This window comes from Nipponia nippon, unplaced genomic scaffold (genome assembly GCF_047370975.1).
Source record: "Nipponia nippon isolate SJK-2023a ecotype South Korea unplaced genomic scaffold, ASM4737097v1 scaffold_8, whole genome shotgun sequence".
NCBI lineage: Eukaryota > Metazoa > Chordata > Aves > Pelecaniformes > Threskiornithidae > Nipponia > Nipponia nippon.
Genome location: NW_028262402.1, coordinates 37,445,333 through 37,465,319, shown reverse-complemented (window position 1 = coordinate 37,465,319; position 19,987 = coordinate 37,445,333). Strand labels below are relative to the sequence as shown.

General features: G+C 37.2%; 1 protein-coding gene across 2 annotated transcripts; it reads right to left on the bottom strand.

The window, feature by feature from the left end:
- Window positions 1-1,810: 1,810 nt before the first annotated feature.
- Window positions 1,811-19,283, bottom strand: ANXA1 (annexin A1). Of its 2 annotated transcripts, none has more exons than XM_087741602.1 (13): window positions 19,218-19,283; window positions 15,687-15,763; window positions 13,400-13,493; window positions 12,512-12,606; window positions 10,777-10,890; window positions 10,072-10,162; window positions 8,979-9,058; window positions 7,967-8,023; window positions 6,494-6,587; window positions 5,774-5,869; window positions 4,648-4,706; window positions 3,572-3,694; window positions 1,811-2,196 (listed from the first exon to the last, which is right to left on the bottom strand). In XM_087741602.1, the coding sequence occupies exons 1-13, from the start codon at window positions 19,279-19,281 to the stop codon at window positions 2,137-2,139; spliced, it is 1,104 nt and encodes a 367-aa protein (XP_087597728.1). In that variant the 5' UTR covers window positions 19,282-19,283; the 3' UTR covers window positions 1,811-2,136. The 2 variants fall into 2 exon arrangements, with proteins under 2 accessions (XP_087597728.1, XP_087597729.1); XM_087741603.1 differs by having other exon boundaries at window positions 15,687-15,760; window positions 19,218-19,263.
- Window positions 19,284-19,987: the final 704 nt, after the last annotated feature.

Below are 19,987 nucleotides of genomic sequence, written 5' to 3'. Positions count from 1 at the left end.
ACAGTCTACTGGCTACAAGTTAATTTGTTATGACCCATCCACTGACTACACATTTGCTCTGGGTTTTTTTGTTTCTCCAAGGGTCCGGCCAGCAGATAGGTAATATCTCAAAATCCATTCATTGAACGATCCATGTACCAGTACTTAAAGGGTAGCTACAAAGAAGATGAAGACTCCCTTTTTACAAGGAGTCACATGGTGAGGACAAGGGGTAATGGCAACAAGTTACTCTCAGGGAGATTCTGATTGGACACAAGAGGAAAATTTTTCACAATGAGAACAGTCTATCATGGGAATAATCTCCCCAGGGAAGTGGTTGACTCCGCTACACTGAACACGTTTAAGACTCAGCTGGACAGGGTGCTCGGCCACCTCATCTAGACTGTGCTTTTGCCTAGAAAGGTTGGACCAGATGATCTTTGAGGTCCCTTCCAACCTGGTATTCTATGATTCTGTGATATTTATATATATATATTTATATACATATAATCAAAACATATATGATTATCACCACAAGTTCAAAAGGAAACCACAGCTGCTACTAATAGTTCCTTTCTATGAGTTTTCTTTAGTAAGAAAGGACGCAAGGGTGTTCTGGTAAAGAATCAAGATACCATCTTCATTTCACATTCAGTAAAGTTAGACTTTCCTTCCAATTAACTTTTACTCTCACAATCAACCTTTCCAACTCATCATTATATGGACTAAAGGGCTGGGGAATTGTATTCTCCTGACATTTGCCTATTAAGAAAATGCACCTTTTGCTAGTGCCATACTCAAAACATACAAGGTGGTTTCGTATTGTTTTCTCTGAAGCTTGTCATTTGATCAAACAGATCCCTCAGCACATGATCTCTGTGCCTATGTCTGCTTGTTTGTTTCTTTTTCTGTTTTAATCAACTATCATGTATACGTCCCATAAGATTCTTTGGTCAGAATCTCTCTCTTCCACTTATGCTATGAGCACAATAAGGATTACCAACAAAGTAAACTATGGTAGGGTGGGAACTATAGATCTTGGAAAATAATTGGGGTAGATCAAAACTTGGCTCTGTGGAAGGCACATGGGAGTTTTCTCTCCAGCTCTAGCAATGCCAATGTTTCTTCTAGAATAAGACTTCTCTTTTTCCTAGACAGTCCCAATATGAAGCGAAGAGGGCCTGCAATGTTTAACACAAATGACCTTTGATTTCCCAATATTTTAGCATGCTGTTGTTCAAATGAGTAATTGGAGGCCACCATAACAAAGACCAGCAGTGTCTGCATGTAACGAAGAACGAACAAGTAATGCTTAATTCCGCCAGTGCACCTGAGGGCTATAATAAAACTCATTTGTACACCATCAGGCACAACTGGGACAGTAATGCCAAGCATGACCTCTATCCAAAATGGAGGTAGTGACAGTAGTTTTCTCACTTTGGAGATAATATAAAAAATTTACACAACTCATCCGGAAAAGATAAAAGTCCTACGTGGGCTATGAAGAGTTTTTTCAATTCTTCTTTTTTTTTTTTTTACTAAAACCAGGTTTATTTATGCTGGAATTTAAAGGAAAAATGACAAGACAGAGATATTGCTAGCTTTTTTATATTGTTAAATTTTTTTAATAGGTTATCTTTAGTTATTTTTCTTACATCTGGCTTAGATAAACCCTAGCTGAAGTGAAATGGAAAGGCATAGGCTCAGCTATATTGTGTGATATTGCTACATTTTTTTTTGATTACTTAAGTTATTTACTGATTTTTCTCTCATGCAGTGTATGTGGACAACTTGAAATTAAAGGCAGAAAAGCAACAAAGGACAAGCAAAGTTCCACATGGGTTAATTTTATTTTTAAAAGTTTATTTGCTTTGCATAGATGAAAACTTTACCTTTTTCATGATTAATCAAGCAAATAGAAACTTGGGGGCATTCTTTGACTTTAGATAAATAATGGCAACAAGAGATATGAATGCCATACAGAATAAAGATAATGAAAAAATACATTCCAGGTTACAGGTTTCAACATAACACATATGGACTAAGTACCATTCCAGAAAAATGTTACTGAGTAAAGCCTGTATTTTATATAGACAGTTGAGGCAAATATAAAGACCTTCAGCAACACGGCTTGAGTGCATTGCAGGAACATGAAATTTAGTTATCAATTCCACATAAAGCCACCAGGATGTTTTCATAATCCCCTTTGAGTTCATCCTGTCAATTTAAGTACAAAAACCCACAGTTGTTGGGATAATGGTCTCAAGTGAAATAAAATTCAATAAGCATTCAATATACATGTACCAAACATCAATCCTTCACCTAAATTAATCACTTGATAACATATATGTGCTAGCCACAGACTGAGCTTCAACTGAGTACCCTCACTGAAGTTATTCATATGACCTAGAAATAAACATATGCATTTCCAGAGTGGAGCAGAGGTAGACAAGGCCAATAAAAATCCCAGGAGGTCTCATGGCATAAATAAAAAAGAGAAACACAGAAGATCTCTATCTGCCCAGGACCTTAAGCTTTTCTTCTCTAGATAAAGTGGCCTTCCTTGACCAGTGATGTCCAATGTTCATTAATATTAAAACACTACACGCATTGCATCTAGGATATCTCAGTCACAGGCTAATAGTACAGTGATATTCGGTTCACCATAGGATCGCTTATTCATCTTGGAAAAAAAGGATAACTTGCATTAAGTATGCACTGTAGTTATTATTACACACCATGTTTTCTCAAATTTGAATCTACTTTGCAGAGACATATGAATTGTTTAGCTAAGCTACACCTCAAGCCATTTGGACACAATCATCACTTTGGAACACAATGAGGTGATGTAATTACATACATATCACAGACCACACACACTCATCATGGAAGAATAGAAGTGAACTTTGGCACCTAACTGAAAAAGTAGCAGACACCAATAAAAATCAAAAAGGCATTTTGATACTGGTAGGGAGTATGTTTCTACTGCAATCAAGACTTCTTTTATAGTGTTGTATACTAGCCTCCACAAAGTTGCTTTGCAAGTTTAGCTTTCTTCAAGTCCCTCACTGGTTTAAATTTTCTGGAAAATACATTGGGTGGTCTGTCCCCTTTAAGAAGATATTTTTATTTAAGTCACCTGGAAAGCAGGCCAAATAAATTTCAAGTTAACAAGGTGTCTGCAGGAGTACCTCAAATGTTAAAAAGCAATAGCCAGTTGCATCAACTGTCTCCCATAGAGCTGTCAGTGCAATCATCTTCACTCTCCTGCCAACGTATCTTATGTCTGCCCACGCACAGGAACTTGGGGATACTGTGGTCTCCATTCTACTCTTGACTTCTACTGTAAGGTGATATCCTGAGACATATACCACTACTAACAAATTGTTATAGCTTTCATGGCAAAAGCATTGCCCCAGAAAATTAATTAGTTCTACCAGCATGTGGATCATTGGGAATGAGTTACTCAGCTACGATGAGTTACTCAAGATGAACTGGTGACTGAGGAGCAGAGGACTTAACAAACCCTTACTGAACTTCCAAAATCATTTCATTGTTTTGCATTTCATATGTCACCTGAGAGAAAACCTACCTTAATGGCTTGGTGGAGAGATATGCCATACAGCCTCTTGTAGTAGCCTTTGATGTCATTCATATCCACTTCATGGCGTGAAACCATTATTCTGATGAGCTCTTTGTGCCGTGTCCCAAAGCCCTGTTAAAAGAAAAAGAGAAGAAAGGAAAAAGAAAACAAGGAAAAAGAAAACAAGGAAAAAGAAAACAAGGAAAAAGAAAACAAGGAAAAAGAAAAAAAAAAAAGAGGCTACTTATGTCATTGAAACATCTTAAATCAAGGTTCTGTTTGTTAATCCATCAGACTTCTTTGTGGGTGTACAGAGCCCATCCTATTCCTTTAACATGTCTCATGAGGGGGTCCTCTCATATCCCCCTTCTGTTCCCTATCAGTACAATTCACTTCTGACAGACTACTTCTACCTCTGGATTTCCTTTTTATGCATTTCTTTTAGCTGTTTCCTGAAAAGAGGTATGTCCTTCACCGTGCTTGCTAGACACCAGACACAACCTAGACTTCATGGCCTTTTTAAATTATTTTTTTAAGAGTGCAATGAACTGTAGTTTCATAATGATTTACTCAATTTTTCACACACTGCTCCTAAACAAGTCACAGGAGTTATGAAAATATTTGCATACTAGACTGTTTCAGGATCTCCAGCTGCCTCACTCAACTCAGGTTCCAAATCTGCCAGAAGGACCATGGATGTCTTGTCAAAGATCTTTGACATAGGCTTCTACGAGGTTCTTGTCTAGATCTGTAATTGCTTTCCTATTTACTTTTCACTAATATTTTTGTGGCTTCATAAATAAGAAAAGTTCCAGTTAGCTTTCTGCTATTGTTTAGAATAAAAGATATATGTGTGGATGGACAGATGCCTTCCTGAACACACTATAGCAAACAGACAGCTCCTCCTATGGAAAGATACTCAGAGGTTTCAATGGAAAGAGCAGAAGGAGAGAGAGAAATACACTGAATTTCCTTCTGCAGTCCTTTTTTATCACACAAAGGCCTAGAGAGCTCTAGCTAGCTTGTTATTTTTCAGCTTACAAAGCGCCTCATGTTTGCAAAGAGAAGTTCTTTCTTTAGGTTACCTTCATCGCCAAGTGGAGTTTTTCAGCAAAGAAAGCTGGCTTGCTTGTGGCACACTTCACTGTAATGAAACAATGAGATAAGGTCACATCTGTTTTACATGTAACAAGTAACAAAAGGCAAAAGTCTGGAAAGAAAACACTTTAAAAGCAATCTCAGTGTTCCTACCAGCATATCCTATTTATCTACTTCTTTGTTACCTGTCTTCAAAATATGGGAGAAGTAGCATCTCCTTTCCTCTGTCTATTCACAAAGCAATTCAGTCAGGGGAGAATAGTTACAAGACTGCACTCCCTAGTTTACTGCCACAAAATTAAGAAAGATGTTGCGGTTCCCAAAAAGAAAAATGTGAAAGCATTTGTGTCTTCTACAGCAGAGTTGGAGGTTATGATCTGATGTTTTGTAAACCAAGTTATACTAAGTGCTTGCCCTCCACTTCTGATATTAAGAGGGATCTGATGGGACTCATTGTTTTATCCAAAGTACATTTGACTGTGATACAAAAGCTGAGAACACGATGGATGTCTGGCTTCTAATTCCATCCCTGGTCCACTGATAAGAGTGAGTTAAGTGAGTCACTGCTTCACTTTATTGTTCATGAGGAACAGTAATGTTAAGGATCTTAATATACACCTTTATGACAAATCTTATAAGAATATTTTCTCAAACAAAACCACAGAAGGAAATTTGTTATATTTTTAATAATCACATATTATAAATGTCTTTGAAAAACAAAATTTAGAGAAGACTGGGTTTGGGATTTTTTTGAAGGCAGGTTCAAAATTATCGGATTTTTGATATACATTGTGCCTGTTCTGACAGCCCTTTTTGGCTATTGACTTCCTGTAAAAATCTTCCTATGTTGATGACAGATCCTTTCTCCTTAAAAGACCTTTCTGCTTATCAGGAAAGGTATTTCTACTCATTCATCAGCTTTAACTGACTTTAAATAACTCAATTAAATCACTATGTTCAGACTAGATTTTCCAAAGTATTATTTAGCAAGTTTCTCCATGAAGGAGGGTGAGCCCAGAATGGCTTCCTATCAGAGCAAGTATGATGGCAGTAAAATGTAGGTTTTCATTTGGTCAGTATACATACTAGGTTACAATCTGCAGAACCACTTACCAAGGGCAGTCAGGCAGTTCTCAATATCACCTTTCAATTCCAAATCCAGTACCTTGTTCATGTCATGCTTGCTGTATTTGGTGTACTTCTGAAAGACTAAATAAGGGAATAAAACTCAGTGAATAGTGACAAAAATACAGTATTCTCCCTGCATTGCCTCTGCCTTTTTCTGCCCTCACTGCTGCAGCAGTGCACACACATGACTGATTATAGGCCATCTTTCTCATTTTCTTCAGCCAGCACAGTGTAAAGAGCAGTATTACTGCATGGACTGGTGGAGTCAGCATAACGAATGGGACTTTGTTAGGATGGTAGGGTTTGTGCTCACATTGGTAGGGATAAAGGTGGTCCAATGACTCCACTGGAGCCTGTGACATTAGGTGATATCTCTCTACCCGGGGCAAACTGGCTGATGAGCAAGACCATGTTGGGGAGCATTCAGAACCCCTGCCACGTTGATCCCTTGGCCTTGTGATTACTGACCATGTGAGACTTCATGGTAATAGTTTTGTCAACAACCTAAATAGTATTGCTCACTACCCGTACGAAAAGAACAGCCAAGCTGCCAACTGCACCCTTAGTCAGCAAGCATTTGTCCAATTACAAAGACCTTTGTAGCAGTCAGAGTCACCTCTTGATAATCTATATCTTTTCTGAGTTCATGAGCAGGCCATGTTCAAAATACAATTCCTGTGAAGCACAAAGTTTCATCCAACCTACCTCTTCGGAGATGCGGGTAACTTCTCGCAGTAAGAACAGTAACAAACACATTAATATCTGTTCCTTTCCTTTTCTCTCCTGCTTCATACAAGGCCTGTCATAAAGAAAAGAAAGTAGTAAAGTTAACATCAGTATAGTAAAACCCAAACAGAGATACTGTACTTCTGAGGCTGCCAGCCAAAGGTAGGCTATTGTTTGTCAGTAATGAACTCTAGCCCTTGACACAATCCATAACAAAACTCTACACAACCTCAAACTAGCTCCAGCTCTATCGAGTAATACTTCATACTTCACTTATGTCATACTAGCACCTAGAGAACGCTATGCAGCTACAAAAGATATTTTCAGACATTTTACAATCACCATCTAGCTCTCCTGAGTATATTAGATTCTTGAATGAAGGTATTTTTCAAATATGATATGCTTACAGTTTGCATGGGTGTTTAGGAGTGGCAAGCTTTCTTCAGATGAACAAAATTATCTCTGATATTAACTGGACAAATGTGAAGGAGCAGGCTATGCACCAAGTACTCCTTGTCTTTCCAGGAGTGTCTTTAATGGAAACTAAGAACCAAATCAGTCTCCTTCATTTTCCTCACCTTCTCAAACCTCTCTAGAAGTAATAATTAAACACCTCCACACAGCAGCAAAGAAGATTTAACAACACTCTCTCTGCACCAAGAGACATAGTATTGAACTTTTGAGCTTAGACAGAGTATTAATTTACTGACCTTCCATATCTAGGGCTAATGACAAAACTATAATCCTTATGTAGCAGGAATAAAAGCAGTATTGCTCAATGGCCTTTTCTTGGTTGGATTTTTAAAAAATCAATTTAAAGTCAATCTACATTTAAATTGTGACAGTGTGATATAAGATTTTATAGGGGAAAACTCAGGAAAGACTGGTAAGGTTTACCAAGATTTTAACAAAAATATTCACACTAATAGTGGAAAAAATATGGGAAAGATCAGTTACTTATTTAGAACTATTCAGAAAATGACTGTGAGGTTTTCCCAATAATCTTGAAAGATTCATCACTGTAAAGCAATAGCTATAGCTAATACACTGCAGAGTTTATTGGTCAAGGTATGGTAGCCGGTTGTGCACATCCTTGAGCACACCCTTGCCCCTAAATTCAGAAACTGTTATAAACAGAAGGAAGATTGTGTCTAATTTCTCCAATTATTGACCTCTACTTCAAATGGTCTGCATGCTTTACATGAACTAGAAGACGTCTTGCAGAAATGTTTCTGAAGCTAGATATTAGGGTGAAGATACAATTTCCTTCAGATAGTGAAGCTTACACAAACTTTGTAAAATAGTATCCCCTCAGAAAAGATTGATATATAACACATAGATCTCTGTTAGGTCTGCAAGGCACAAGATTCAGGTAGAACATTTGCAGCCAGAGTTTGTAATCTCAAGTAAGTCAGATGAAGAGGCTCTGCAGAGTGCCAAGTATGATCTTACCCTGGCATCATTGTCAGCAAGCTCATCATTCACATAAGAATCTTCACATCGGTCAGCCTACATAAATAAATAAATAAAATTTCACTGGTACTCATAGTTATTCAGTTCACCAAAACTCAGCATTTTAGAGTTCTGCCCTACCATTCTCATTCATAACTTAATAACTAATTGCAGACAGATTCAGTTATGTCAATCATTCTGTGAATAAAGCTTTTGTATTTGTTGATGAGTCAGAGCTCACATTTCTAAGGCCATCAGCAGCTTATTTCTGAAGTCCTACATTAGAATCCACAGGAGGTATTGCTTCTTAACGTGAAGTTACAGGTGTGGAAGCTGTGACTTGGTCCCTGATGACCATTCAATAGACTCCTTTCAAGTTGGTTTGAAACAAAAAACTGAAAATCAAAATGATGCACACGGACGTATCAAAACATAATCCTGCATGCATGTACAAGATTCATCTACATGTACTCAACAATCATGGAATCAAATATTTATGCATTTTAGAAGGGTCTTTTTATATGGCAGCCCCACTGTTTAAACTCATCTGCTTTTGAACACAAATTCACAAAACACTTTTTCCACTTGTCCACAGGGCTCCCTGCCCCTGTCCTATTGTCTTACTACTAGAAACATATCTTAACAGCAAGTCAAAAGGTTTATTTCTCTAATTGTAAGCATTTCTTCTTTTTCTATTTCTAGTCAATTGACATGACATTATTCCTGTTTTTTCAAGTGCTTATAGGCAGTTACCACAAAAGAAAGTCTTAAAAGCATAACTGATAAGCAATAATAAAAATCACTGTTTTTTAAAATGCATTTGAGATAAAATCTCATTATAGCTTGTTTAAGAACAATTTCATATGGTCTAAGATATGTAAATAAAAAATAATGCAAGGAAATAAATATTACCTAAATCCTTATTTATCGTATGTCTTTCTCTAAAATAGTCTTGACAACATTATTTTTTTATTACGGGTAATGTCACTCAAAATGCTTAAGCACAGCATACCTTGGCTAGAGCAACCAAAGCCTTCTGAAAGTCTCCAGATGTGTCAGAGATAATGTCTTGTGTCAGATCTCTCTTCAGCACTGAAATCAAAAGAAAAAGGATTTGTAGTTTGTTTTAAAGTTATCAACTAGGTTGACTAGATGATCTTTAAAGGTCCCTCCCAACCCAAACCATTCTATGATTCTATGATTTTTTCAGCCTTTTCTTAATTGCCACTTAAATATGCCCACTAGAAATGCACTTTTCTTACTTTCTCTCATTTAGCTTTGAGAGAAAGGGTATATTTGTAACATGTCCTCTAATCCCTGAGACATGCTGTGAAATTGGAGGCTAAACCAAAAATCTGCTGAAAAAGTCCTTCTCTAAGGTCTTGTGGGTGGCATTGTCTTGGGCTCTTGCTTGTGAAGTATAAAAAAAAGCCTGAAACTTTTTCTGAGCCATATGTCTTTCATTCTTATTTCAGGTTGTTCTTATCAGCACTGAACTCAATCACAAAACTTGTGAAAAATCAAACTCTTAATTTGGGTTTCTAACTGAGATTATTTAAATGGAAATCTCTTGAAAAAGTTAGCCCATAATCTCAGAAAACATGATTTAATTAGACAACACTGATTTAATTAGTCAACACAGTCGACTGCAGTAAACTCTACATATAAGAGAGATACCACCTTATGTTTTAGTTATCTCTTGAAAGATTGTCCTCCTTTAGTTCACTGGTTGCTCCTACATGTTATCTGTGTTGCTAAGTCAATAAGATTTTTCTCAAGCCTAGTGAGACCTTCAAAGGTCAGTCAAGTCAAGAAGAAAGGCAGCTCAGTGTTGCTTGCATCCTAGAAAGCACGTAAATGCATGGCCATGAGACATTTGCAGTTCTGGCAGAGATGATGTGCGTTTTCCTTCTGTATTGAGATCTACGTAGGTCAGAAAAAGTCACTATGACCTTGCTCCCCTGTAATTCTTTCAATCTTATGCAAAAACTTCACTTGCCTCCTACAATATCATCTCAGCTTCTCACACTGAGAAGTGGGGCTGTGACTGTAATGTGTCTGCTACAGAGTTATACCATTAATACTTCTTTCTTGCTCTGAATTACCTTCTTTGTAGTATCTGCTGGCTTCTCTGATCTCACTATTGTTTCTTGAGGCCAGAATCTCGATTAAGGTATCTTCATCAGTTCCAAGCCCCTGATAGAATTGGTTGAATTTTTAGAAATGTCATTTGGCACAACAAACTTAAAATTTACAGGACCAGAAATAAGATGAAAGTCATGGACTTGGCTTTGAAGGCCCCATGTGGAACAAGAAAGGAAAATGAAGGACATTGTGCTTCCATACAATATTGTTATTTCAGCTCTTTTGGAACTAATTTTTTTATCACATCTAATATTACTGGTATCCAAAAGAAGCACTAAAAGGACCAAGCAGTGCACATAAAAGATAGGAATGTAAAATTTATGAAGAAAAATACCCCTTTTCTTATTTGTTTTCTCTTAAGTAAACATGTATGTAAACACTATGGCTTTCTACCACTACATCAGCAACTAGTTTTCAGAGGGCTGAAAGAGTTCATTCTCACAAAAGAATACCATTTGTAGCCAGTCTCCTCCAACCCTGAAATTCAGCAGAGATTGCTGGATCTTGTTCTCAGAACCTGGATTATTGCTATAGATTTATTTTACAAAATGGGGTTAAAATGAAGACAATACACAAGCTTTGAAATCCAAGTCCAGTGTCACTTATAGGCCCTGATAATTATTTATGCTCTTTAGGAAAGTTTTTCTCAGAAGCTTTTGCCTTACCTTCATAGCAGCTCTTAATTCTTCAGCATCAAACTGAGCTGGAGTTTTGAGCAGAGCCACAACAACATCTTCCAGGTGGCTTTTCAGAACTTTTTTCAAGGCTTCTTCCAGACTCTGTGACAGGATGAATAAGAAACACTAAGATAGTGAATGGTAAAAAGCTGCTGTTCAGCTACAGTCCAAAAATTAAGTCTGATCTCAGATGAATCTTAGTCTACATCATTCCTTTAGCTACTAGAAAGAACTATGAAGCCCTACCTGAATTTTTTAATTTGTCACCTTTAGGTTAACCAAAGTGTCAGGGTTTTTCAGTAAGTATTCAGGAGTGCTTTCACACATTGCAGTTCAGCCATATTTACTCATTTACAGTGTCAGAAGAAGACTCAAAATGGGTTGCTTGTTTTTTAAGAGAAGGTAATACTATATTGCTGTTATGATTATGACCGAGTTGGTTATCTGGATAACATTTTAATTCATCCATTTATTGCATAAAGGATAGAGAATTTGCAGTGGAAACTCTGTGAACATACTGTAATATCACCCTACACAAAACTGCATGTCCTGAAGCCCTGATTTGGGCTATATTCTAATTTGACCTAAATTTAAGTTAAAAAAAAATCTGGAAATGCTCAGTACTATGTTTTCTTACATTAAAAGTTACAGCACTGTTCTCCACCAAGTGTGTGTCAAGGCTGTGGCTGTAGGAGTGAGAAGGTCAATCTGCTTTGTCAGAATACCTAAACCAATGAGATTATTTCAGAAGAAAGCACCATATCCATAGTTAGGTCTGTTCTGCTTTTGATGATGTACCAGGAACCAGGGTATCTAATAATCTAAGAGCATTAGTCTCCCTGTGTCTTTGAAGTTATATTTTAATGTAGGTTCTTAAAAATATAATTGCAAGGCTGAAGCTTCCTCTGAGGGGGAAGAGGGCTGTGAAAACCACAAGTGAGGTTTCCTGAACAGAAACAGGAAATCTAGGCTAAAATGAGATATTAGACTTATTTTCCAAGTTGGCCCTTAAAAGTTACACTGAGAGTTACAAAGCAAAAAACTCAAAGGAATCACTTTTCAAGGAGCAAATACTCAGTATGCCAACTGTGTAATTGTAATTTCAATTTAGAGTTACAGGTTCAACTGTAGAAAATTTGTTACAGAGAAAACCATGAGCAATTAAAACCTTTTCCAGAAACATGCAGTAATTTCTAAGCTCTCAGTTCCAGGGACTAGCAGTTTTACCACTCAGAAGTAGAAGAACACTGCCCCCTGTACATGCATCCTCATATCAGTGTTGGTATACTTGTGGAACAGCGTTATGGTACTACAACTTTCCTATCTAGTATTCTACCTGGACTTAAATATTCAAAGAGATGCCTCCAAGTCCCCTTCTTCATCTTTCCCTTTCTCTCAGCAGACTGTCTCCCAGGTGGTAGTGAAATCTCTGCATTCCCAGTGATTTAGTGATTTAAAGGATCTCTAGGGCATTCAAAAACCTGGAAAGTCAGAACCTCAAAATTTTTCTTTTTATTTCAAAATAGTGGCTGCTATATTCAAAGATTCAGCACTGGCAATATAGTTGCAGGGTATTATCATTCTGTCATGGTTTTCATAAACTACAGAAGGCAGAATACTGTAACTTTTTGTTTTATGAAGCTAAAGCTGTATGTACCATCTGAGCCAGGAGCAACATTGATATTCTGGGTGTTAATTTAAGCTTGGCTTGAATATACTTTACCTTTCCTTTAGCCTGCTGATAGGCAGCTTTGATCTGCTGACGCTGAGCATTTGTTCTTTTAGTCAAGATGTCAATGATGGTGGCTTCATCCACACCTATAAGACACCAAACAACAATATGTCTAATGTATTGGAAATATTACAGCAGTCTCTAGTGCATCATTTAGCCAAATAATAATTTTTGCATTTTATTATTTGCTTTATGTCATATTTTGATTTCTTGACACACTGAAGTTTAACCAAAGAAAAAACTGTAATCATCTACTGACTTACAATTAGTGAAGTAGTGAAGAAACCTAATAAATAGATTCCCACAGAACACAGAAACATGTTTTTATAATTTCATATAGAAAGTCTTAAAGTTCTGAGTGCAGACCTTACACTACAGAATAACTAAAAAAAAAAAATATTTAGATAGCATACTCATTTAATCTCAGTAAGTCAAACTGAAAAAGGTTTCAAAGTACAGGCAAACTGCCAAATTTGAATTTCATTAGAAGAGAGATGCACAATAGAAGCATACACTGCATTATCAGCATATTCACTGTCTCTTGCAGGGATTTTATGGAATCAAATCAAAAAGTATTAGTATCGTATGTTATAATATTTTTTTGATTCTCTAGAAATTAAATTTTTACAACCCTTCCTTCAACATATTCAACAACTTTAATGTAGTACAAAGGTCTGAAATTGTAATACAACAACAGGATATCAAAAAGTTGAGATTCTTTACCAAGTGGCAAAATTTAATGTATTGCCAAACTTTTAAAAGCAGAAGCACCTCTCCTGCTTGCCATTGCCTCTCGCTCTGATATTTTATTCAGTGCTATTCTCAAAATTTCCTAAGGAAGAGACCTAGTGTAGCAGGCTAAATATTTACTCTTCTTACCCTTTACAGTAATAGCTTTGTCCAAAGCAACAACATCAGCTGATGGATTGAAGTTAGGGTATGACTGTACTCCAGGCCCACCTTTTGAACTTTTCTGCAGGTGGATGCAAAAAAAAAAAAAAATTGCTCATTCCAAAGAATATTTTTGCAAAGAAGCAGTTTTAGATGCCTAAATAAACCATATATTTGGACTGCCTATTATAGGACTATCAAGGAACATACACAGCTTTTTAACTATAGAGAACTAAACAGACTCAGTAATGGATATGCATTGGATCAAACCCTTTCACACCTCTTATATTAAACAGAAAGTACTTCATATATTGTTTTAGGCACCTGAAGACCTATTTCTCAGAGTAAGTTGGATTCCACAGGAAAATACTTCTTAACTGTCATGCTAGGCAATTATGTCCAAATTTTAAAGGATCTAAAACCACAATTAAATCCTACAGGCACTACCAGTAATGTGCTACAGATTTCATTGCTCATCTTATGCAAATTGACTATGCATCACATTAAGTGACTTCTCAGTTGACTCATATCTAAGGCTATGAGCACTTCTTGCATGAAAGATCTTGGAGAAGAGTTCAAGTCTAATCCTATGAGGAAGTGGAGAACTGTTACCCAACTTCTTTGAAACCTGAGATGTAAGCCATACTTTCTTCACAGGCATTATCTACTGGCTGCCTTCGGTGAATCCACTCCTAGATGGGCACTCCCTAGTCAATGTCTACAGTGCTCTGTGAATAACTAGGGATGATGAATTCCACCATGTGACAGATTACATGGCTTGCCCTAAGTCAGCAACATGACAAACCAAGGTACTGGTAGTGCCTATAAGCCAACAGCACTACCTAACCAATGCCATACTCATTACCATCTTTTACAGAAGCTATAAAATTCCCCAGTATTCTTGGATGAAATATTTATATAAAATTCCCCTTGGTATGATGTATGGTGAGTTTTTTTATTAAAAAAACCTCAGTAGTTTAGCTAAACTTTTTCAGAATCACCTATACTCTTTGTCCTCTTTCAACAACTCACTTTTTTAAATCCTTTGCTGACAAAGTTAAATAGCACAAGACAAATGGCAAGGTCTTATGGATACATGTTTTACATAGAGCATTCTGTATTGAATTTTGTACACTTCTAATGTGATAATTAAATGTTCAACTCCCTACACAATTATATCGCTAGGAGTTGTATGAGAGCACGGGGACTGCATACTTAAAGCAGTGTCTTGCATACCTTTGAAAAAATCACTGTGACTTGTGTGATAAAGCAACAGAGGAATGGGACTGGTTCTCTGCTTGTTTCCCAGGCACACCAGGTTAGCCTTTGTATACTGATTTCCGTGACAAACTTACTTACTAGCAATAAAAACTGTCTGTAGCCAACACAACTAGAATGACTCAGAACCATGGGAGCACAACGGGGATGGGATGGGATGGTAGAGCCAAAGGTTTATGCACAAAACACTGTGGAGTCAAAATTACAAAATCCACAAAGGTCTAGAGCAGAAAACTTTATTTACTGAAATTTCCCCCGTGTTCAATTTTTTTTCAAGATTAAAGTACTTTCAGGATCTCCTGTGACTTCACAGTGTGCCACTTTGCCTTTGCTGACAGTCATTTCAGTATCTTAATCAACTTCATTATCACAAAGACTCTCTACATCATCCTAGTGCAATAACTCTTGACTTCTCACCACCAAAAGCTTCCCTTCTAATCAGCATCAGTACTGATTGTCTTAGATGTTTTATTAGATACTGTGACTCTTTCCACCATAAGCACGCCATATGATATGAAAAGTAGGACTAGTGACTTTAGTTCCTGCTTTACATTCCTGGGCTCCAACTCATGGCTTCCTGTACCTCAGCCTCAGAGTACATGTTTTTCTCATGTATGTCATCTGAACATGTTTTAACACATTCACACATCTCTGCATCAGATTACTACTTTACAGAGGACGACTTGAGTGAATCAGTGATTGGCCATTGGGAATTACAATTTCATTACAGTAACTAGTTCTGCCTAGGAACTGATAACTAGACTGATATGTGCAAATAAGGGTAATTTTTCATCTGATAGCAGACTTACTAGGTTATTAGATTATATTAGATTATATGCTGCAATAAAATCAGATTCCAGTTCTAATTAGCTGGAGTTTTAGCATTGGTTTTCCTCTCTTTGAGAATATAAAAGTCTTTTGGTGGCCTATGCCTTTAAACCACTTCTAAAAGTACTTGAAAATAAGCATGATCCTCTCAAAAGGTGATAATACTTACAATACATTCCTGCTCCTGATTTTCCATGAACCATGCCTGTTTCAGAAATTCTGATACCATAGCCATGTTGACAGCTTCTGGGAAGAGATGCATCAAGTTACAAACCATTTTTCATCGTTTTCAGTACCAGTGAAACCCAAGGTTTCCCACTCTCAAAATCCTTTCTCTTGAACTATGATATGCAAGGGTTAGTCTCCCAAGCAGCAATTGGCCTGTGCTATTAGAAGCAGGTAACTTTTGGCAGGTGATGCAATGCTCCACAATTGCTTGCTCACCCCTACACCCTTAGGTACCTGCAGAAGTTTTAGATTACAAACAGAACAGTAAACTAGCTGGGCTATTTGCTTATTTACTATGGCAATACCTAAGCATTAGCATTGACTTACAAAGGGAAGTTACCAGAAATAAATTAAAGTCTGTCTTTCCCCATTAGTTAAGGTATAAGCTACACCAACTTAGCTTACCGAATATTTGATTCTGTTCAAATTCAGTGGTAAACAAGTATTCTTGTCTGATCATTTACTGAGGTTGGAGCTTTTGTGTGTTATGTTAAGACAAAAGATGGTCCCCTGTTAAATATATTCTCATGTAATTTCTTTGACTAGTCCCTTCCTAAGGAAGACGAGTACACTCAGACAGTTTCACCTACATTGTTCCTTATTTCTTACATATTTCCTCCAATTGCTACAAAAGAACAGAGCATTACCTAATTAAGAAGGGATTTTTTTTTTTTTTTCCAAAACACACTTCAATAGCAAACTCTAGGGAAGGTTTGGTTTTAAAGCATACATATAAGCAATAAACTAAAGATAACGTTGCTGGGTAAACTGGAGTGTCTTTGAATCTAGTTTGAAGAGACAAGGTGCTATTCATGGTCTTGAGGTACTTATGATATAAAATAGATCATATACACAAGTACAAGAAATTATGTTGCTTATGCTGCAAACACACTTGCCTTACTTATGCTCTGTGTCCCATAGGAAAGGGCAAAAAGCAGTCATTTAAAGTCACCCACACCTAGGACCAAGCAGCGTAGCGGCAGCCCAGCTGCTTCTTTCCCTCAAAGCAAAACTGTAAAATTTACTTCCACCTTCAGCTGCCAGCAAAGCGGCAGCTACCTCCCACGGCCCTTCTCCAGCCCTCCTGCCCAGCTCCACGCCTGCCTCCCCTCTTCAAGGCAGGAGCCACCTACACTCCCTCTTCCTCAGAATCTCCTGCTTTTGTGCCTTTCCCTCAGCCCTGAGGGTACAAAATTCAGCTCTGCCTGTGCTGCTAGAAAAACTGAAACTGACTCTGAACCTGTACGTATATGTTACTTAGGGTAGGTCTCATCTGGGTAAATAATGGTCAGACTATTGTGTAAGTTGTAAGGATCAACTTTTATGCATGTGTCGTTTATTGAGGATCAGAAAAGCATACACGTTGCTTTTAAAAACAGTATTTTATGAAGCTGTTATAGTGGCTCTTGTACCCTTCTTGTACTGACAGAAGTATATGAGGCCAGATGAAGTGCTATAATATCTAAAGTTCTGCTGCATTTTATAACAGCACACATAAAGGCCATATGCATCAGGATGAAAACATTTCTTCTGCCTGTCACCACCCCCACCCCTCACACCCAGCTCTAGAGGTTTTGCTCCTCTTGTGGATGACTAGAGCAGAAGGCTGCTAGCCTATACTAAACTGGATTTATTAAGCCTCTAAAACTTTATGTCTATCCTAATTTAAATTAGAGATACAGTAAAAGAATTCTGTGCCATAAAAACTAAGTCTTTTTTTTCCCTCCTTTTCAAATAAAGACACTTTGGCATGCAGATTAATCTATTTCCAGCTAGTAAACAAATAACGTAATTTTAATAGAAGTCAAAGTAGGCAATGGCTCTTGAGAGGAGCTAAAGACCTCACTCTGCTTGAATTGACTCAGAAAGTTAAGAAACCACCTTACATATAAAACTGTTTGCCTGCTTTATAAGAAACTATGGCTAATAAGAAACAAGAAGAATGGAATCTAGGAAGACAACCAGCCCCCTGACGGAGTAGAGGTCTTTTCCAATGCTTCAACTCATGCCACTCTAAAATGCAAACAGCTCACGTAAACAGTATCTAGGTCCAAGAGGGATAAATTCCGTCAAAATATTGCTTTAATTTAGTATGAAAAGGACTGGAAGAACTGATGGCTTTCTGCCATATATTTTTCTTTACTTTTGAGCTTAGGACAAAGTCTATGAACAGGGACATGAAAAAATATATGTACCTACAGAGGGGTGCAAACAGAAGGTACCATAGAAAAGTGTGACAATTCTTTCTGGTTACTCCATACCAAATACTTATTTGAGAGTTATTCTGTTTAATAAAATATTGTCTGGGCCACGTGTCCCACTTCCCAGACCGGAATGTGTAGATGTCCCATTTAAAAGGAAAGACAGAAATTTAAAATTTCTCAGTTTGAAAAATTGTGAAGTTTATGCATTTTATCATTCCCAATTGGAATGATCAACATTGCAACTGGAATGAAAAATCAAACAGAGATCCAGACTGAAAGCCCTAACTGTTGCTTCACAAGAATTACTGCAATGTTGCTTTCTGTCTGGCTCCCAGTGCCCAGAAGAAGCACCCTTGAACTGGACATATGAAAATTTTTAAAAGTTTTGAGAAAATACTGAATATTTATTGAAAAAATTTAAAGACACAAACTAGACTTTTACACTACAGTCTGTGTCAAATGACACCATTTTTCTATGCTTATTTAACCATATTATGAACTGTATCAGATATATGACCTCTGGTTACAGTCCAATGTTAGTTACCAGGATCTTGATGTAAATTAAGGTAATTACACCCTATCAGAAAAACAGGCAGTAGATCTAACACAATAATGTATTTTACAGTAGGAAAGTCTGCTGAATATGAATGAAAACATCAGAGAGAAAAACAATCTCATCCTTGGAAAATTCAGCAGAAAGTTTTAGCAAACAAACCCCAGATGATACAGCCCTTACTTACGTAGCTTTGCCTAAGTTCTTAGTCACAAAACCAGGGTTGTGCTCTTATGTTTCTAAAAGATTGCTTTGCCGCATTTTCATCACTTTCATGAGCAAAGACCCCTCTACAGTCCCAAAGCAGCAAACGGTTATTGAAGTAACAACAACTGTTTATTTTTTTAAGTTTCCATGCAAAGCACACTAGTTCTCAATCAACTCCAGTTTTACTGCAGATTTCTACAACAACCTACTACAAAGGTAAAGAGAAAGAATAGGAAAGACTCAACTCCAAGTAAGTTTGCTTTTAATCTTTTAAGCTTTTTTTTTTCAATTCCTTACATGCATTAAATAAAAGCAGTAATTGTCCAAGCCCTTCTGTGTACATGAAAAGTTTCAAAACTGAAAGAATTTCTCCTGCACATACCCATCTTTTCCTGTGCCAGCAAATCCAACCCACAGAAAATTGCACCAGCTCACTTGACAAGTTTAGTGTGCAATTGTTAAAGTTTGTCGGGTCTACAGAGAGAAGCAAAGAACTACAAAAACCTACCTTCTTCCTCACAAACACCACTTCCAGAGTGGCACAGCCAGGAGCAAGAAAGCAGAGGGCTCATGATGCTTTTATAGCGCCACACAGGAGACCCCACCTAGCAACCAGCATGTTTGCACAGCCCTAGCAACCAGCTGCCCTTTGCAGCTGCTAAATCTGGGTACTGTCCAAAACACAGAACCACACAAAAAAAGTCATTGCAAAACTATGTGCTGGAAAAAGCAGGAGAAAATTTCAGAAGGGAAAAGACAACGAATGAGCATGACTTGGTAGCTCTCCTCCCCTGCCATGGCCACATCCCTCATTGTAGTAAAATGCCATAAATCTTGTGGGATCATAAGATTAAAATGTTAAAAACTAAGTTTGAGTTACTCCATTCACATTTGACATGTCTGATAGTTGACATGTCACTACTTCAAAGTGAATATATTAAGATATATCTTTGCTTGGTGAAACTTTGAAAGAAAAAAAGTGAAGAGTCAATGTGCCTTCCACGCTTCACTGAGCTCTGATGGCTATTAGCTCTGCTTCTTCTGCACATAAGCCCATGGCAGAAATGGTCCAGGAATAAGACACATCTAAAACTTAATATTGATAGCCTATATCATTTGAGTGGTGGTTTTTTTTGGTTTTTGTTTTTTTTTTTTTTTGAAAGGAAACACCTGGAAATTGGCAGGCTTAATAAAAGGGCAATAACTGGCACCTACATAATTAGAAAGAGGTTGAAACATTCAGATTAAATTCTGAAGTTCAAAGTGAGAGTGGTTTGC

Excerpts from the sequence above, each read along its gene's own strand:
- ANXA1 (XM_087741602.1), bottom strand. The coding sequence starts at position 19,281 with ATGAGCCCTCTGCTTTCTTGCTCCTGGCTGTGCCACTCTGGAAGTGGT. Across the intron at positions 13,494-15,686 it reads ATCAGGAGCAGGAATGTATT|AAAAGTTCAAAAGGTGGGCC; the intron begins GTAAGTATTATC and ends ATCCACCTGCAG. Across the intron at positions 4,707-5,773 it reads GAACTGCCTGACTGCCCTTG|TGAAGTGTGCCACAAGCAAG; the intron begins GTAAGTGGTTCT and ends GTTTCATTACAG.